General features: G+C 41.8%; 1 protein-coding gene across 1 annotated transcript in view; it reads left to right on the top strand.

Annotated features, from left to right (window-relative positions):
- Positions 1-17,578, top strand: part of poln (polymerase (DNA directed) nu) — a gene marked incomplete at both ends in the record, with an annotated part of 80,487 nt that overhangs the window by 22,124 nt on the left and 40,785 nt on the right. The window contains one exon of the mRNA XM_080741615.1: positions 15,199-15,256. Within this exon, the coding sequence (XP_080597741.1) occupies positions 15,199-15,256 (58 nt within the window). The remainder of the gene's footprint in view (positions 1-15,198; positions 15,257-17,578) is intronic.

The following is a 17,578-nucleotide window of genomic DNA, read 5'->3' as shown; positions in this document are numbered from 1 at the left end:
GACCATTTACCCTGTTACCCCAGTACGAGGGTTCATGTCGTTTACTCTGATCTAACATGTTCGTCGTTCAGGATGAGAGTCTACTAAATGCGGTCCAAGCCATTGGGGAGTGCGTGCGTGTGTGTGTGAGCATGTGTTTGCACGTGTGTGTGCATGCGTGCATGCACGTGTTTACATGTGCAATTGTGCATGCATCAAGCGTGCTCTCGGGTAGGCTACACAGCACTGTATGTACGGCAGTGGCCCCGGGGTAGTGTGGTCGGTAGAGCGGCCGGATGGGAACCATGAGGTTCCCAGTTTGATCCCGGGCTCCCCCAGAGTTAGTTTTGAAGTGTCCTTGAGTAAGACGCTGAACCCCTAATTGCTCCCGGTGTGCAGGTTGGTGAATGGTGGTGCCTTGCATGGTTTCCTCTGCCATCGGTGAGTGAATGGGTGAATGTATTGCACAATCTATGAAAAGCGCTTTGGATGAAAAGCGATATATAAATGCAACATTTATAATGAATCCATCTGTGCCCATGTGTTTTCACAGGCATGTACCGTATGTATTGATATACCTGGCTGCTTGCCTCCTTTACTGTACATCTTTGCCTGTGTTCAGCATGGAAGGCACTCCACACATAACAGGCGATTATAAGAGCAGCCAGGTGGCTTGTCAGCCGTTGTCTTGTCAACCACAACTAGCTGTCAGTTCCGTCATCAGTCCAGTTAGCATCTCTGCGGGAATGACAGCTGAAGGAAGTGCCCTGCAGTGAAAATATCCATGTGTGTGTCCATTAGTTATAGCTGTTATAAACAGCTGTGTGGAAGCGGTGAAATCTTATCACCTGTGGAGGATACAGTAGTTTGCTTGTTTGAGACATGTTGGAGGACAGGATAAATATGTACAATATATCAATATTCTATGAAAGAATGACGAACAGTGGCTCAACAGTTATAGGCATACTCCATAACAGACATATTACTAATATATGTCACATATCAGTCAGTCTAATAGAGTAGAACTTTCTGAATAATCTATTGGTTTATTACCTTGCAAAGTTGCTAGTAGAGTGGACAAACTTGCAATATCACTTCCAAGGCTCTGTGTGTGTGTGTGTGTGTGTGTGTGTGTGTGTGTGTGTGTGTGTGTGTGTGTGTGTGTGTGTGTGTGTGTGTGTGTGTGTGTGTGTGTGTGTGTGTGTGTGTGTGTGTGTGTGTGTGTGTGTGTGTGTGTGTGGGTGCGTGCGTGCGTGCGTGCGTGTGCGCGTGCGTGCGTGCACGCAAGTGAGAGAGAAAGAGTCCTGCAACAGTAGTTGTGCAGTGACTAAAGTTGGCCAGCAGGTGGCCTCATAGTTAACTATTGCAGCCACAAAGTAGGCTACTTCTACTACTACAGTACACTATACACACAGCAAAATCATGATTGGATCATTTAACTAAAAACTACTAAAAGTGTACAAATGGGTATCTATTTTTATGTACAGTATTTAGAGTTAAATTAACACTCAGACATCTAATGTGTACTACTACCAATACTGCTAGTTCTGCTACAACTAATATTACCTCTGCTACTATTGTAACTCTAGTACTACTACTTCTACTGCTGATGCCTCTGCTATACTAAGCTGTCTGCCATCGCCCCCTAGTGTCTAATACAACTAAATAAGCAGATCTGTCCTGCACCCAAGAAAGGAGAATCTCAGCAGGCAAGGTCGGTTTCACTGACAGCAGTGGCTTAGAGTCTAAGCCTTAGACTATGGCAGGCTAGAACCTTGCTTGACACAGTGTTATTGATCAGTGGGCAGTGGCCGTGTGTGCGTGTGCGTGTGTGTGTCCGTGCGCGTGCGTGTGTGTGACTGTGTAGTCAGCAGAGACTAAGCTGACCCAAGCACGCCACACCTCATTCATCCTTCCCGCTCAAGTCACCCTGACGTAAACTGTAGCTACTGTCCTTGTCCGTCTGTCTGGCTATCCCCCTCCCTCCCTACTCCCTCTGCATCTTGCCTGTCTCATGTTCACTTTGCCATGTCTTTTCTCTCTCTCTCTCTCTCTCTCTCTCTCTCTCTCTCTCTCTCTCTCTTTCTCTCTCTCTCTCTCTCTCTCTCTCTCTCTCTCTGCTGTCATCCATCTATGAGTTTGAACACACACGTCCCTATTGTGGGGAAAACATTCTGCAAAAATGTCAGTCTCAATCTCAACGCGACACATTGTGTGCTTGTAGATCGACTATTTTCAGGTAATAGATTTGGTGTAGAGGGGAAAAGGTGCACGATATCTGTGATAATCAATGTGTTGCAAGACATTGTTACGACATCACGATATCTGTAACTGAAGAAGAAAGACATCTGGAATTATGCATTAATTCTGAAGTCCTACAAGATTTCCCTCACTAAAAGCTCCTAACTTTATGTAAAAACACTGCTTTCTTAAAGGAGTAGTTCACCCCAAAAATGAGAGAAATTTTAGGAGACTCTTTGTAGGCCCATTGATTCCAGATGGAGACCCAAATGCATTTGGGTCCCCTTCCGGAATCAATGGGCGTGACTTTATTGTAATCAAAATATTGTCTTAGGAATGCAAAAGAAAAAAAATATATATATATATATATATTAACTCAAGTCTCCATGAGTAATCAATAGAAACTCCTTTAAAAATGAAATATCATAATGTGTGTGTGTGTGTGTGTGTGTGTGTGTGTGTGTGTGTGTGTGTGTGTGTGTGTGTGTGTGTGTGTGTGTGTGTGTGTGTGAAAAAGGGAGTGGTTTGAGCGTACCTTGGATATAAGGGGTCCAGATGACTCTGCATTGTGTGTGTGTGTGCGTGTGTGCGTGTGCGCGTCTTCTGATTTCTGCTGCCCTCACTGAAAAGCAGTGCATGATGGGAGGGCTGAGTTTGCATATCTGACACTGTGAATCGCCTGTCACACCACAGGGGCACCACACACACACACACACAAACACACACACACACACACACACACACACACACACACACAATGTTCAACCACAAAGTTAAGATGATGTGTGTGTGTGTGAGTGCCTGTGTGGGCTTGGCTTATCGTCCCTAATGTATTCATTTTTTTCGTCCACACCCTGCCACTGCAGTGTTGTCTATCTTTCTCTCTTTACCACTCTCCTGGCGCTCTCTCTCCCTGCCCCTCTGTCTGTCTGTGGCTCTCTCTCACCCTCCCTTTCTCTCATACTGTCTCTCCCTCCCTCTGACGCGGTCTCTCCCTCTCTTCCTCTCTCTACCCCCTTTCTTCCTCCCTCCCCATCTCTTTCTCTGTCTTTCCCCTCACTCCCTTTATATCTCTCACCCCCACCTTCCCCCCCCCACTCTCTGTCTCTCTTTTCTCTGTCTCCTGTGAATAATACATGAGCATAGAAAGCAGAGATCTGTCGTTGATGTCGGCCGCGTGAGGACCTTTGGTCATACAGTCCACCCTGAAGGGAACAGTGTGTGTGGTAAATGGTAAATGGTCCATTTATATAGCGCCTTTATCCAATGATTGTGCATTACATTCACCCATTCACACGCTATTATACACAGATGGCGGAGGAAACCATGCAAGGCACCAACCTGCTCACCGGGAGCAACTAGGGGTTCAGAGTTTAGAGGTTCGAACTGGGAACCTTTCGGGAACCCTCCGTGTTCTAATGATGGTTTCTTTGCCCCTGTTCCACTGCCGCCCCATTGCTGTGTGTGTGTGTGTGTGTGTGTGTGTGTGTGTGTGTGTGTGTGTGTGTGTGTGTGTGTGTGTGTGTGTGTGTGTGTGTGTGTGTGTGTGTGTGTGTGTGTGTGTGTGTGTGTGTGTGTGTGTGTGTGTGTGTGTGTGTGTGCGACTGTGCGTGTGTGTTTTATCAGGGCTAATCTCACAAACCGCTGAACTGATCAGTACAACACATTTCCTGTGCACTCTGCCAGTAGGCCAAATAAGTACTTTTCTCACTTGATATGGGTCTCTAATTGTTAATAGATCTCCAGAATCAAATTTGGACTTCTTCTGTAGAGTATATAGGAACAGTGTTAGCTACAATCCTGCAATGTGCTTTGGATTTTCTCATTGTTGCCTCCATGGTCACCAGCGTTTTTTTCAGCTCTGCTGGTTCTGATTTTGTTGTTAAATAATTTTCCACATTCCTCACATTTAGGAGAAGAAGCTTGGCCAAGAATGTAAGAGGCAGCTAGGGTTATTTAAAAAAATAATCAATGGTGGGAAACAGTATTCTAGAATTGCTGTTATTTTATGAGAGTAATTTAGAAAAATGTAAACCTTCTCGCCGTGTGTACAGTGTTATTATGAATTCTTTGTGGGGGGAGAAAAAAATCCCTACAGAGTTAAATTTTTCTTCTAGTATTGCTCTACTACAGTGTTTATCCATAGCACATTCCTTATTGGTTTAAGGCAGCAGCCATTTTGTCTAGTGAGCAGCTCACATTACACAGATCAAAATAACTTTCAAATTCAGCAAACGCACTGTATATGCTGTAGCATCTACAACCCACTTTTTGACTGTGCACTTTTTTCTGTTAGGGAAAAACACCCCTCAGATGGGGGTTTTGAGACAATTTCAAACCTGATCAATGGTTGTCCCTTTTGACCCAAATATTACCATGCTGATGAGTGCCTTCTCTTACATGTTGAATTAGTTCTAGAGCAGACTTTCAACTAAATTAAATAGCCTTGGGAACCGTAGCCGTAGGCCAAGAGCTAGGCTTTCAAGTAACTCTGTGAATTGAGATGCTAAATTGCTTGGTATTAATGACAGCAGTCAATTCAGAGAATTCTGGGAGAAATAGTTAACTGTTCCTCGCATGTACTATAGCAAGTAGTACAGCTTGTTCAGCTTTAAGCACAGTAGCAAGATATTCAAAGGATGAGAACTTATTTAGGTCAGCCATTGTACAGCTAAACGTTTCCGAGTAGATCTGAGTAGCAATTTCACCCTTCTTTTTTCCAGTCTCAGTAACAAAATCTGTATTCTGGTGGGCATGCCTTAAAATGTGTCGCAAGACGACGATTCGTGTCTTAAAGGATTTCATGAAATCAAGCTTATATACATCTACAGTATAAGCTCATTCATATAAAAAAGTGCTAGACAGATCAAACATTGAACAGAGCTATTAGGTTTATAGCTGGGTCTAAAACATATGGTAGCTGTCAAAGAATACTCGAGCGATATCAAGTTAGAAAAAGTTGCAGTACAAGTTGAAGTCACGTTTAGTCTTTCGTTACTCACAACAAGAATGGGAGGGATTACAGGCACTGAAATAGGATCTCTTGGTGGCAGAGTCAGCAGGATTTGTCCTGGGTCCTGAAAAATGTTTTTAGCAGGGCTAACAGTAATCATGATGCTATAGATTTGTTGGGGCATAGGTTGTTGATGGAATTTTGGATCATATTCCATATGGATAAACAGTTTTCCCCAATCATAATAAAATACTCCACACAATGAATGAGACCACACCGGAGAATATGCGTTTTTGTGTTGAAGTTTAGTCAGAGTTCAAAGTACTGTACAAGTACAGTATAGAGCATTTTCTCACCCATAGTTTCTCTGAGTACAAAGCATAATGATTCCACATATATAGTTGAATGTATACAGCATAAAATACATTAGTCACATTATGATTGGACAATTAAACATAACAATGGATCATGAGATGGTGTTGTGACTGAGTCTCGTGAACTCAGAAGCAAGGATGTAGAATGTTTTGGTTTCTCATTATCCAGTGTCCGGGACACTTTGACATTTCGCCGGTCAATCTTTCTGTCCCTGGAGTGGGGCAGATTCTCGTCTCGTGCATTAGTTATCAGATCAAAACATCATGGCATTGACTTTTAACACTGAGAATGATATCTATACCATGTTAAACAACAATAACATATTGTACTATCAATTCCCTCCTGAGATAGCATTTGAAGTGTTAAATGTCAAGGCAGCATAAACAACAAGGGAAGAAAACATGGGTTAAACTTTTTTTTTAAGGTATTAGAAACAGAACATAATAATTGAACAATTTAAGTCAAAAACATTTCGATAGTTTTTGAAGAGTAGAGTCAAAAGAACTGTATATTTCCAAAGGTATTTAAATCAGAATATCATAATTGAACTTTGTTTTTGTTTTTTAAGTAGAGGTAAAAGATTTTTATTGTCTTAATTATTAATTATTATATATATGTATTTTACAAAGGTTCAATGTGTCGAAGATTGATTGGAAATTATCCATGTCAAGCAAGATAAAAACACATCAGCATCACGCTCCCGGGTGGTTATTACAATTTGGGGCCGATTTTAGTCAAAACAAGACGAACTTGACTCTTTACCATAATTTAGGTTAAAGACAAAAGCATTCAAAATGTATTTAGACAGCATCCGAAAATCAGCCGTTTGGCGGTCATAATTCGTACACCTCCGAGGTTACCTTTAGGTAATCAGTGGTCTTAATTGTCCCTGCAGGTTGGGGACATTTATAGTGAGGTGTCAAACCGGAGCCGCCTTAAAGCCAACTGTCTATTCCTCCTTACTGGCTTTTGTCCGAGTCAAGGTCTTAAAGAAAACTTTACAGCGGGAAAACGTGTGTGATGCAGTTTCATACTCACGAAATACATATGGATTTTTCAATCATCCTTTTTGACATTTCCACTTTGGACAGACATGCAGTGAAGTATGTGTCTGTCAACTCATTCTCAATTATCATCTCAAAATATCTTTATCTGTAAGACAAGGGAAAAGACAGGGACAAATCAATCCATAATGTAAGGCAATAAGGTATTTATATATAGAAATTAAATTGAAATGTTTAGATACATCACCAAAAGAGGACACAAGTTGTGTCAGTTTGTTCTGTTAGGGGAAACAGATTAACCCTGTTGAGGATTGGAATCAACTTCAATAAGTTGAAATATATTTAAATGGGATGAAATGAAAACAAAATGAAATATGAAAATATGAAATCAGAAAATGAAATATGAATTCAGAAAATGAAAATATGAAAGAAATAAAATTAAATGAAAAAATATTAATTCTAAATATTAATTCTCCAAACACATTCCCTCCCGTTTGCCACAGCCAAAAATATTGGGTGTGACAAAAATTGTTTTGTTGATGTTTGGAGGCAATATGGTTAAATGAGAAACAGATGGTCCAGAGGTACAGTAAACCTTGTGGATGGACAGTGATTCTGCTCACTGTCAGAGTTAGTGAGCTTCCAGGCCTGTGAGGGGGGAAGTGTATCATAACAAGATAAGGTTTTCCCAAAACAATAGTTAGCGAGGCCTGCTGAAAGGCTCTCTACTGAAAGTGTCCCAGAGAGAGAGACTTTAAAGAAGTAAAATAATAATAATAAAAATACATAACATAATCATAATGTCATTTTTTTTTTTTCCATAATGTGTAATCCCGTATAAGCCCAGTAGGGTTGTAATAATTGTGGAATTTGACTGAACGGGTTTGAATGGAGCCCAGCCATCTAAATTGTTTTTGGAACCGTCTCAGCCTGCTTTTACTCAAGTAAAGAGGATAAAGTATTACCAAAAATAAACCAACATGAGAAATTAAAGGTTGAGTAAAGCAGGGCTAGGCCTCTTCCATCCTTAACCCATACTGCAGTTTATGTGTTAAGAATGGTAAAAGTAAATGTTTTTGGTTCATGTCCATAAGGTGTGGTTTGAAAGAACAAGGTTCAGTTGTTACACAGGAAATAGTGTTTTTCACGACAAAACAGGAGGACAGGAGAAAACTGGTTAAAATAAAATTGAAATAAAACAGTCAGTCAGTCAGTCAGTCACTGATAATCAGTCAGTTAAGTTGGTAGCGAGTTAGTGGAGTTAGTTCCACTATACCTGTTCTGCCATGTCATTAGTCCGTCCTGTCCCCTAAAATAAAATAAAGCCCACCTGTCATTGATGGGAAAAAAAATTATTAAGACGTTAGGGGCATCACATAGCAACATTCAAATAAACCCAAGCGTTGGTTGTTATCAGTACGAGTGTAGTCATAACAAGAGTGAATGAGATCCCTTTTTAGAGAGAGAGAGAGAGACAGTCATATGTGTAAATAATTCCTAGTTTTGCAAACCAGGCAAGTGAGTTAGAACACCAACAGAGGGAGAAAAACCCAAGACAGATTCAAATAAGACAGATTCAAATATAACCCCAGCACATTGTTATCAAGCCCTGTATTAGAATGTAAACAGTAGATTATACAGAACAAGAGCGAATGAAACCCATTTTTGAGAGAGAAAGAGAGAGCAAGGTCACACAGAAACTGAATCGGCTCGTGGCCTCTCAAGGTAAAAATAAGAAAAATGAAATAAAAAACAATTCCAGCAATCAAATAAAAAACAATTCCAGCAATCCCCTCATAGTTTTTTTCCAAAATAAAACAATAATAAACCAAAATGTAAGCATCGGTCAAGCGAGCGCGGGCAAGCAGCAAGCAAGCAGCATAAGCCAAGCACATATTGTACCATATTGTACACGGAAGTAGCACCGCTCACTTTATACTTGGTTTGATTTTCTTGCTTTCATAATAGACAAACCGAAATGTAACCAGGGGAGGAAAATTGGATTAGAGATGATTAGACAGAGATAGATTATCAAAAACATTTAACACACAGGTTTGTCAGTCAGAACTTGATTTTTCTTTTTTTTTTCTTTCCAGAAGTCGTTCTTAGTCAAAAGTAAACAAAATATATAGTACCATTATCTCGGGGCGTCCCAAGGGTCAAGAGTGTTTGTTCTTTTCAGGACATTGTAATCCATGAAAGTCACGTAGCAGATCGACAAGCTCACAACGCGCCCCATCGCGTTGTGAGTGAAAGGCCAGCCAGGTTCGGCTGGGGGGGGGGGGGGCTCTGTCAAGCCCTTCAGCATCTTGAAAACATTGCTTGCGTCCTCTGTTCCTTCCTGATGAGGTTCGAACATCCAGTGGCAAATAATGTCCGATTTCTCCACAGCTCCGCACATATCCATTGACATGTTCCAGGAAAAGTTTTAGGCAGTGTTGATAACTGGGAGTCCCCGATGATCTTCCAGAATGACTTGAGGTCCGGGTTAAAAAGAGGTTCTGGGTTCAGATTGTAACCTTTCATCCGTGTGGGTCCAGGTTTTACACGATAAAAACACTGCTTCTCGGAGCAGGGGGCTTTTTTAGCTTGAATGGTCATGTTTCTTAAAAATGTTCTTAGGAGCGCTGAGATAAAAAGCTCCTGTATTCAACATCTCAGAGTCGCCTGAGACGGAAATAAAATAAAATAAAATAAGATAAGACTGAGACGAAAACAAAGACGTGTAAGCATAAAGCATGAAGATTTCCGTCAGAACGTTCTGTTCTGGAACATAAAGGAAATCTACCAATTAAAATAACCACGCTATTTCTTATGTGATTAAGTAGCTGGAAACAGCTATTATTAATAAAATAACCACGCGATTTGTTATGTGGTTAAGTGGCTGGGTTATGCACTGGCCAAGAGATTCTCCCTTCAGAACAATTGCTTTTGTTCTGGGTACACTAAACAAAATCGTGTAAAGATTTCCTTCAGGACAGAAATAACTTTCGTCCTGGCAACACTAAACTGGAGTCTCGTGCTAAATAACACCAACTAATAATATGGACAAGCATGAATCTGTGACCAACAGTCTGCTATGTCCTCAGAACAGGAAACCGCCGTCCCTATTCTGTTACTCAAACGTGCAACGAAAAGCGATAAAACAATAGACTACAAAACATTAAACAATAAAAATGATAAAAACGCAGCTTGGGCTAGAGGTAGCAATTCTCTAACTTAGCCGGTACAAATCTTTAAGTACCCATCTGTGATTTTCAGTCCAAAAAGGCATGAATAAACTCAAAACTTACACTGTGTGCTTTATACACACTTCTCAAGTCCCATGGTAATTTCTCCGTGCGCAGGAGGAAAAAAACGTGGAGGGAGTCCTTTCAGTGTTACTCCGTGGGAGTCAGGGGAAACGTCTGATAATATCCTCGGCTGGTTGTTACTAGCAGAGATGAACGAAGTGGGATTCCAAAACAAACTGTCCAGCTGTATCGAATCCATAAACGTCAAATCAGTAGAAATCCGTAACTGGTTCTAGCAGCGGAGAAGACAAAATGAGTTCAACAACGTTGAGTCCCCAATATCTCCTCGGAGCTAATCCGGCAATCGAATGGGCCATTTGATGGAATTTTGGATCATATTCCATATGGATAAACAGTTTTCCCCAATCATAATAAAATACTCCACACAATGAATGAGACCACACCGGAGAATATGCGTTTTTGTGTTGAAGTTTAGTCAGAGTTCAAAGTACTGTACAAGTACAGTATAGAGCATTTTCTCACCCATAGTTTCTCTGAGTACAAAGCATAATGATTCCACATATATAGTTGAATGTGTACAGCATAAAATACATTAGTCACATTATGATTGGACAATTAAACATAACAATGGATCATGAGATGGTGTTGTGACTGAGTCTCGTGAACTCAGAAGCAAGGATGTAGAATGTTTTGGTTTCTCATTATCCAGTGTCCGGGACACTTTGACATTTCGCCGGTCAATCTTTCTGTCCCTGGAGTGGGGCAGATTCTCGTCTCGTGCATTAGTTATCAGATCAAAACATCATGGCATTGACTTTTAACACTGAGAATGATATCTATACCATGTTAAACAACAATAACATATTGTACTATCAGTTGTCATCTTTTCTTTTAATAGAGATGGAGAGATGGGACATGGGTGGTAGGATAGAGAAGGCATTTAGGCTTTTTTTTTTGGGGGGGGGGGGGGTTGCAAGTCTTCTGGGATGGGGGAGCAGTGCTGTGTCTCGATGGGGACCATCAGAATGGGGGTTGGTTGAGTGATGGAGGAGAAACGATCTGCCTCTTTGAAACATCTGCTTCGAAGAGGTGTCTGTGTCTATCTTGATAGTGCTCCATTGGTGAATGGCTTGAGCATCTACAAAACTTATATTAAGTTACTGTTAATTAATCTATTAATAATATGATGTGATGTATGCATGTATTAGTAAACTGATACAGTTAAATGTATCCTTCCCAGACATTATCCCATCAATGTCATGTCAGGGGAACCACACTAACAGAATCCCTTTTATGCCCATATATGGAGATCCCTGATGTCATCAATATTAAGCCCATATCTAACATGACTTCTTATTGGAATGCCCATATATGGAGGAAGACAGGCCATATCTGTGTGGCTGGTTCTACAGCAGGGATCTCCATATATGGGCATAAAAGGGATTGTATGTATAATGTCAGATGTCATAGACGTCATAGGACTTTCACATAACAAGTAACTGAGTAAGCATGTTTGGGGTCTCACAGCATATCTCCATATACAGTACATCGATCTCCATATATGGGTACCAGGGGTCTCCATATATGGGTAACTGGTCCGATATATATCACTGGCCAGACGGTCAAGACATGGCGCAACCTCGCCCTTTAGGGCGAGGTTGTTGTCGCCCTTAGGCGTCTTACTAGTTATCTGTTTGAAGCACAGAACACCATTGTGTGTGTGTGGGCGTGCTTGTACGAGCATGTGCGCATCCACCTGTGTGTGTGTGTGTGTGTGTGTGTGTGTGTGTGTGTGTGTGTGCGCGTGCGTGCTTGCGTGTGTGTGCGTGCTATTTGTGTCTTGCCCTAAGTGAGTTCAAGTGTGCCCGTCTGCGGCGTGTACTGTGTGTGTGTGTGTGTGTGTGTGTGTGTGTGTGTATGTGTGTGTGTGTGTGTGCGTGTGCGTGTGCGTCGGGATACAGAGCTGTGTACGTGTGTGAGCGCATGTGTTCTAGTGTGTGATTTTGTCTGTCCGTCAATGAAGGTCTTAAATTCCTCGGCGGGTCGATACAGGGGTGGGCTGAGGACCGTGGCCGGGGCGGGCATCGAGCTACTCTCTATTTTAAGCCACGTGTCTGAGAACTCAATGGACCAATAGATTGACCGGGGTCTCATGATGCCTCCTGATCTGAGCCCCAGCTCTGGGAGAACAGTCACGCTGCACAGTCTGCAGGCCCAGACAAATGTCAATAACCTGCTGGGAACTTTCTCAAGCCTGATGAACAGTGGTGGGAAATATAGTACTGTTCACGTTCCTTACCCAAGTAAAAGTATCAATACTGCAATGTAGACATACGAGCCCGGAATTCAAAATTTACTTGAGGAAAAGTGCAAAAGTATTGGCATTAAAATGTACTTAAAGTACAAATGTAGAAAGTATTCATTGCGCAGAATGGACCAGTTCAAGTTTTCAAATGTATACAGATCTTTTGAAAATAGCAGATCTACAAGCTCACAATGCCCATTGTGAGCTTGTTTTCAAAAGGTAACTAGTAACTAAAGTTTTCAATAAATATGGTGGAGTAAAAGTACAATATTTTGGATCCAAGATGTAGTGGAGTTGAAGTAAAAGTATTGGAAATTGGAAATACTCAAGTAAAGCATGAATACCTACAAATTGTACATAAGTACAGTACTTAAGTTAATGTACTTAGTTACTTTCTGCCACTGCTGATGTATATTTAGTTGTGCGCTGTTGTTGCTCACCATCAATAGCTGATGCACACGCTCACAACGTGCCACATCGTGACGTATATTGAACTTGTATAAATCACTTACAGTATACTGTAGATGTCATATCTCTGACAAAATCCAAATAAACTCACAAATCTCTCTCATCCAGTGCCAAAACCGAACATGTTCGTTTTTTTTTGGACCCCATCAAATCTAGTGAACATGATTTCAATCGCGATTTTGCATGTTCCACCCCCATACAACCCCATCTAACATACAGGGCAGCCATGTTTGTTTACATAACATGTAAAACATAATGGCGATTATCTCAAGAATGCCTGAACGGATTTCCAATCGGATTTTTTTGTTTGAAAGCTGTGAACAAACTGCACAAATCCACTCCAATGCAATCCAGGATTGCATTGGATTTTCTAGAGCTCATTCTTCTCTGTTTTTTTCCCATGCATGAGGTGTGCAAGGTTTAATCATGGCTAAGTTCACGAAAATAAGGCTTCTAAAATGCTTGGTAGCCAATAGCTAACTTCAAGCTAACTTCATCCTCTTCCTGTACATGCACAAAGGAAAGTGTTCAGGCAAGTCATGGCTGCAGGGCTTCTGCATATACCAGCATATCTCTATGGGATTTTCTATGGCACCTGGGGCGCCCTCTAGTGGTGAACGGGTGGCACTAAAAGAGTTAATAGGGTGTTTGGAGGTGTTAGAAATCTCATTTACAGCCTGGGATTACACGCAGAGCTCATCTTTAGATGCCACTTGCTATGACCCTTTGTTCCAAATGTGTAATAATTAATTTACTGGAAAACATGGCAAAAAATAACCTGAACTCATGAATCACCATGGAAACTACGTTTGTGGGTAAACAGAGTCCAACAGACCAAGCCTGTAACGCACGTAGTAAAGTGTGTGTGTGTGAGTGTGTGTGTGTATGCGCGTGTGTTTGTGTGTGTGTGTGTGTGTGTGTGAGAGAGACACAGAGAAAGATCAGCCTTGAAGCAGTGACTGTGTCTCTGCACTGCTTTGAAGCTCTGGGAAAATGTCCAGAGGTGACCTTCACTGGTGTGTTTCAGTGAGTGAGCTAGTATTCTCGAAGTGAAAGGCTAATCCACTACTCTACGTCACTGTGGGACAAGCAGTTAGATCACTATTCAGGTCCATACAACATTGAGACACACACACACACACACACACACACACACACACACACACACACACACACACACACACACACACACAGAGAGAGAGAGAGAAATCTGATACATCTGCACAGATTCCTCGGCGGTCTGCAGTAAAAAAAAAAAAAAAAAAGCCGAAGGCTGACAAGGTGCTCTCAATTGTCTGCTAAAATCAAAACAACCTTGTGTGTTTTTTTAGACTAGAGTTTCCATGGACAAATAGCTGAAGAGGTGTATCGATTTGTATCTCTTGTCTTTCTCATTCTTCCACTGGAATGCACAGACACACCTACTGTACACACACACACACACACACACATGCTCACCATATCTTTGTATTTCATAGAATTTAATTGGTTTGTTCGTCCACATCGAGATACTAGCTGCCCGTCCAAAATACACAGTTAAAAATGATTGACTATCTAAAGCGCTCCTCTGTAGTTAGGTGACTCCAGACAAGCATTGACACTACAGAATACATATAGCTGTCGAGAACTGTACTTTCTATTATACAGTATAGGTCATGCTTTTGCTCAGTGTTTCTCAATCTCAACCTCTCAAATTTCAACTCTGACAGTGTACACATGGAACCAAATGAACCCTAGCTGGTTAATGTGGTTCCATTTGTACACTGTCAGAGTTACAGACTTGTATGGGTCAATTTAGACCCCCCTAAAGGAACCCACAGAGTCCACTTTGAGAACCACTGCATTAGCTGAAGTTATCTCGTCTACATAATTGATGTATTGATGTTGATGTATTGTTGTATTACCTTGCTTATTGTACTGATCGCTCTGGATTTAAGAGCGTCTGCTAAATACCTAAACTGTAAACTGTACAGAATACACTTGGCTTAGCCAGACAATATCACTGGATATACTTCTTCTCAGTGTTATTTTTCCAAGGGGCGGTGACAAAAAGATTCAAACAGACTGGGGTGGTTACAAAATGATTCAAAGAGACTCTATTGGTTAGACCTACAACCAATCAGAGTAGCGCAAAGGTGATACACCCGCCCTACATTTGTATACTGGGCCCCTGGTTGGTTCCTCACGACTTGTGAGCCGTGAAATATTTCAATAACTGAGCGGGACCAGCCCGCTAATCTGCCAAGGGCGATTCTTTTTTGCAATGGCACACACACTCTGGCTATGCAAGGCTACACTTGGCTATGGAGAACAGTACTCAACATAATGTACAGGACTCTAGGTCAGGCTTTTATACCTTCTTTAATGTTTATCCCACGATTTTGTAAGCCATTTTTCACCCGGTGCAAATTATCTAATGTAATCCTGGACGCCACACTCCCTCTGCCAACCTGGGGAGACAACAGACTGACCTCATGCTTCCTGCTATGCATGAGGAGTCCAAGTTGCTTCCTTTCACCTGACAGGGGGAGTTTCCCCAGGATTACTGCATGTTTTTTGTGAGGTTACCTACTCTAGGTCAAGCTTTCAGCTCACTCTATATATTTCCTCCAATTCCAGAACTTCCAAGCACTACCGAGGCAGCCGGTGCAGATCACCAAGAAGCAGTACATCCACGGTAACCCATCTTGTCACGCACACACACATGCTGCACGCATGCACGCACAGCTTGCGCACGCTCACACACACACACACACACACACACACACACACACACACACACACACACACACACACACACACACACACACACACACACACACACACACACACACACACGTCACCCTTCCCACAGGTACTCCATAAGGAGAATGAGACAGTGATTAATGTATGAAATATGTTTGTCTGCAGAGAAACTGACTTTTATGGTGTGCGTGCATGTGCGTGCGTTTGTGACAACTTAACACTATGTTAACAGACAGTGCCACCTCAGCCACTGATGTTTAGCTAAGCGTCAATCAGGTTGACACTGCTCATCATCCCAATCAGAAGCCCATTGTTTTCACACCCAGTGTGAAGTAAGCGGTGCTATTTATGAACAGACACCAATTGACCAATGACAGTCCGGACAGATATGGGACAAACGGGCAAAGCCAGATGTAGAAGCGGTTAGCATCGCTCAAAAATATTTAAAACATTCAGTATATAAAAGTGAAATGATAAAATGTAGTGATAAAATGTAGTGCTACACTGCAAGTGCTGCGTGAGTGCTGCCTAATTAGTAAGAATGTTGCATTGTTAGCTTGCAGATCTTCCTTTAGTTTTTCTTTTCTTTTTTCAACCAAGGAGCACGTATTCCAGTGTGGATACACACTGGGATAGGTGATGTAACAAAAATGTGGCATGGCATGGAATTAGTCTCATACATGTATAGACCTAGCTGTAGCATTCAATATATTCTATGCTTCATTTTTTGCTAACCCTACACTGACCCTAACCTGTGGCACACTGAAGTACAAGTATTTGCACCGTACAATTGCTGCATATAGATATTGTGGAAAACTTATGGAAAGGTTTTGAAAATTCATTGGTAAAATGTGTGGGAACCCTGTTAGGCGCTATACATTCTTGAGACAATTATGTCAAGCAGCCCAACATTTCCTCAGATAAAAATAACATCCTGCCTTTATAAAGGCTGTAACCCTTCTGTGCGGTTTTGCATTTGTACAGTAGTTCAGCAGTTCCACATGCCTCTAATGACGTCACTGCACTAACAAGCAGTGAAATGACCCCGGAGTGTCCTTTGTAAAGTTCTCAATGGAAGTGTGACACGTAAATTACAGGTGAGAAAGGAATCCACATGACTCGTGCGGGTTCTGGCACTGTGTCTGGCATTCGGTTTGCAAATGATCAGTGGAACAGGACAGTACAGCCTAGTGCCACTCAACGCCACTAATCCTCGATCAGCAGATATGGAGGGAATGTGAGCAACATTTCAGGCTCTGTTATAATGCATTAGTACTGGGTTTCAACACATTACTGAGTGATTTGACCTTTTTTGTGCGGCAGTCCGAAACATGTTCTTTCGAATGGGAAAAGGTTGTGGAATGTGCTGCCAAACGGAGAATGGATCTGCTATGTTAAACAGTGTGGTTACTTAAAGCTGCAGTCTGTAGGTGTCCACCGAACACAGGTCTCCTACACGGACGGAAAGCGTGTTTGGACGGGGGAGATATTGCGCTTTGGGCTTCATACAATATAGCTTGACGATCTAAATGCCTCGATAGAAGTGCGGAGAGACCACCTCCAACAACCCCAGTTGTGGTAGTTATTTTATTAACATTCTATACAGATCGATTAATTGTGGGCTCGCCTGAAAGGCGAGAACAAGTATGTTATCCTCGTTATTTATATAGTGAGTTCCGCCGCATATTTCCGACGAATATTTGTGCCGCAGACAGTACAAACTAAGGCAGGGCCCTTAGCCAATGAGGCGCAATTGGTGGAAAGTAATCTGGGAGTGGTGTTAGCTGGAGTATTGGTTGAGCTTCACATGACAGTTAGCACGCTGCAGAATATAGTCACGTTGGCAAACATAAGAAATGAAGAACAATTTATTTGAGTTTTTATTTTAGTTATTGTTTTGGGCTCGCCTGAAAGGCGAGAACACTATGTTATCTTCATTATTCATATATAGTGAGTTCCGTCGCAGACAGTACAAAGGCAGGGCCCTTAGCCAATGAGGTGCAATTGAGGTGTGGAAAATCTGGGAGTGGTGTTAGCTGGAGTATTGGTTGAGCTTCACATGACAGTTAGCACGCTGCAGAATATAGTCAGGAAAGAGCCCACACTGTTTTGTAGGAACAGTATTTCTAGTATGAGGTTGTTGTTTTTCATATGCCCTTCAAGAGAAGGTCAGCCATCTGTAAACAACGTGTTCATCCTTCATACATTCATCACTAGCAGGCTGGACTACAGTAAGGTTCACGTAGCTGCGGTC

The sequence above is a fragment of the Nannobrachium achirus genome, assembly GCF_963921795.1.
Source record: "Nannobrachium achirus genome assembly, chromosome: 14".
In the NCBI taxonomy this organism is placed as follows: Eukaryota; Metazoa; Chordata; class Actinopteri; order Myctophiformes; family Myctophidae; genus Nannobrachium; species Nannobrachium achirus.
The sequence above is the reverse complement of the archived record's forward strand: the minus strand, read 5'-3'. Positions and strand labels throughout refer to the sequence as shown.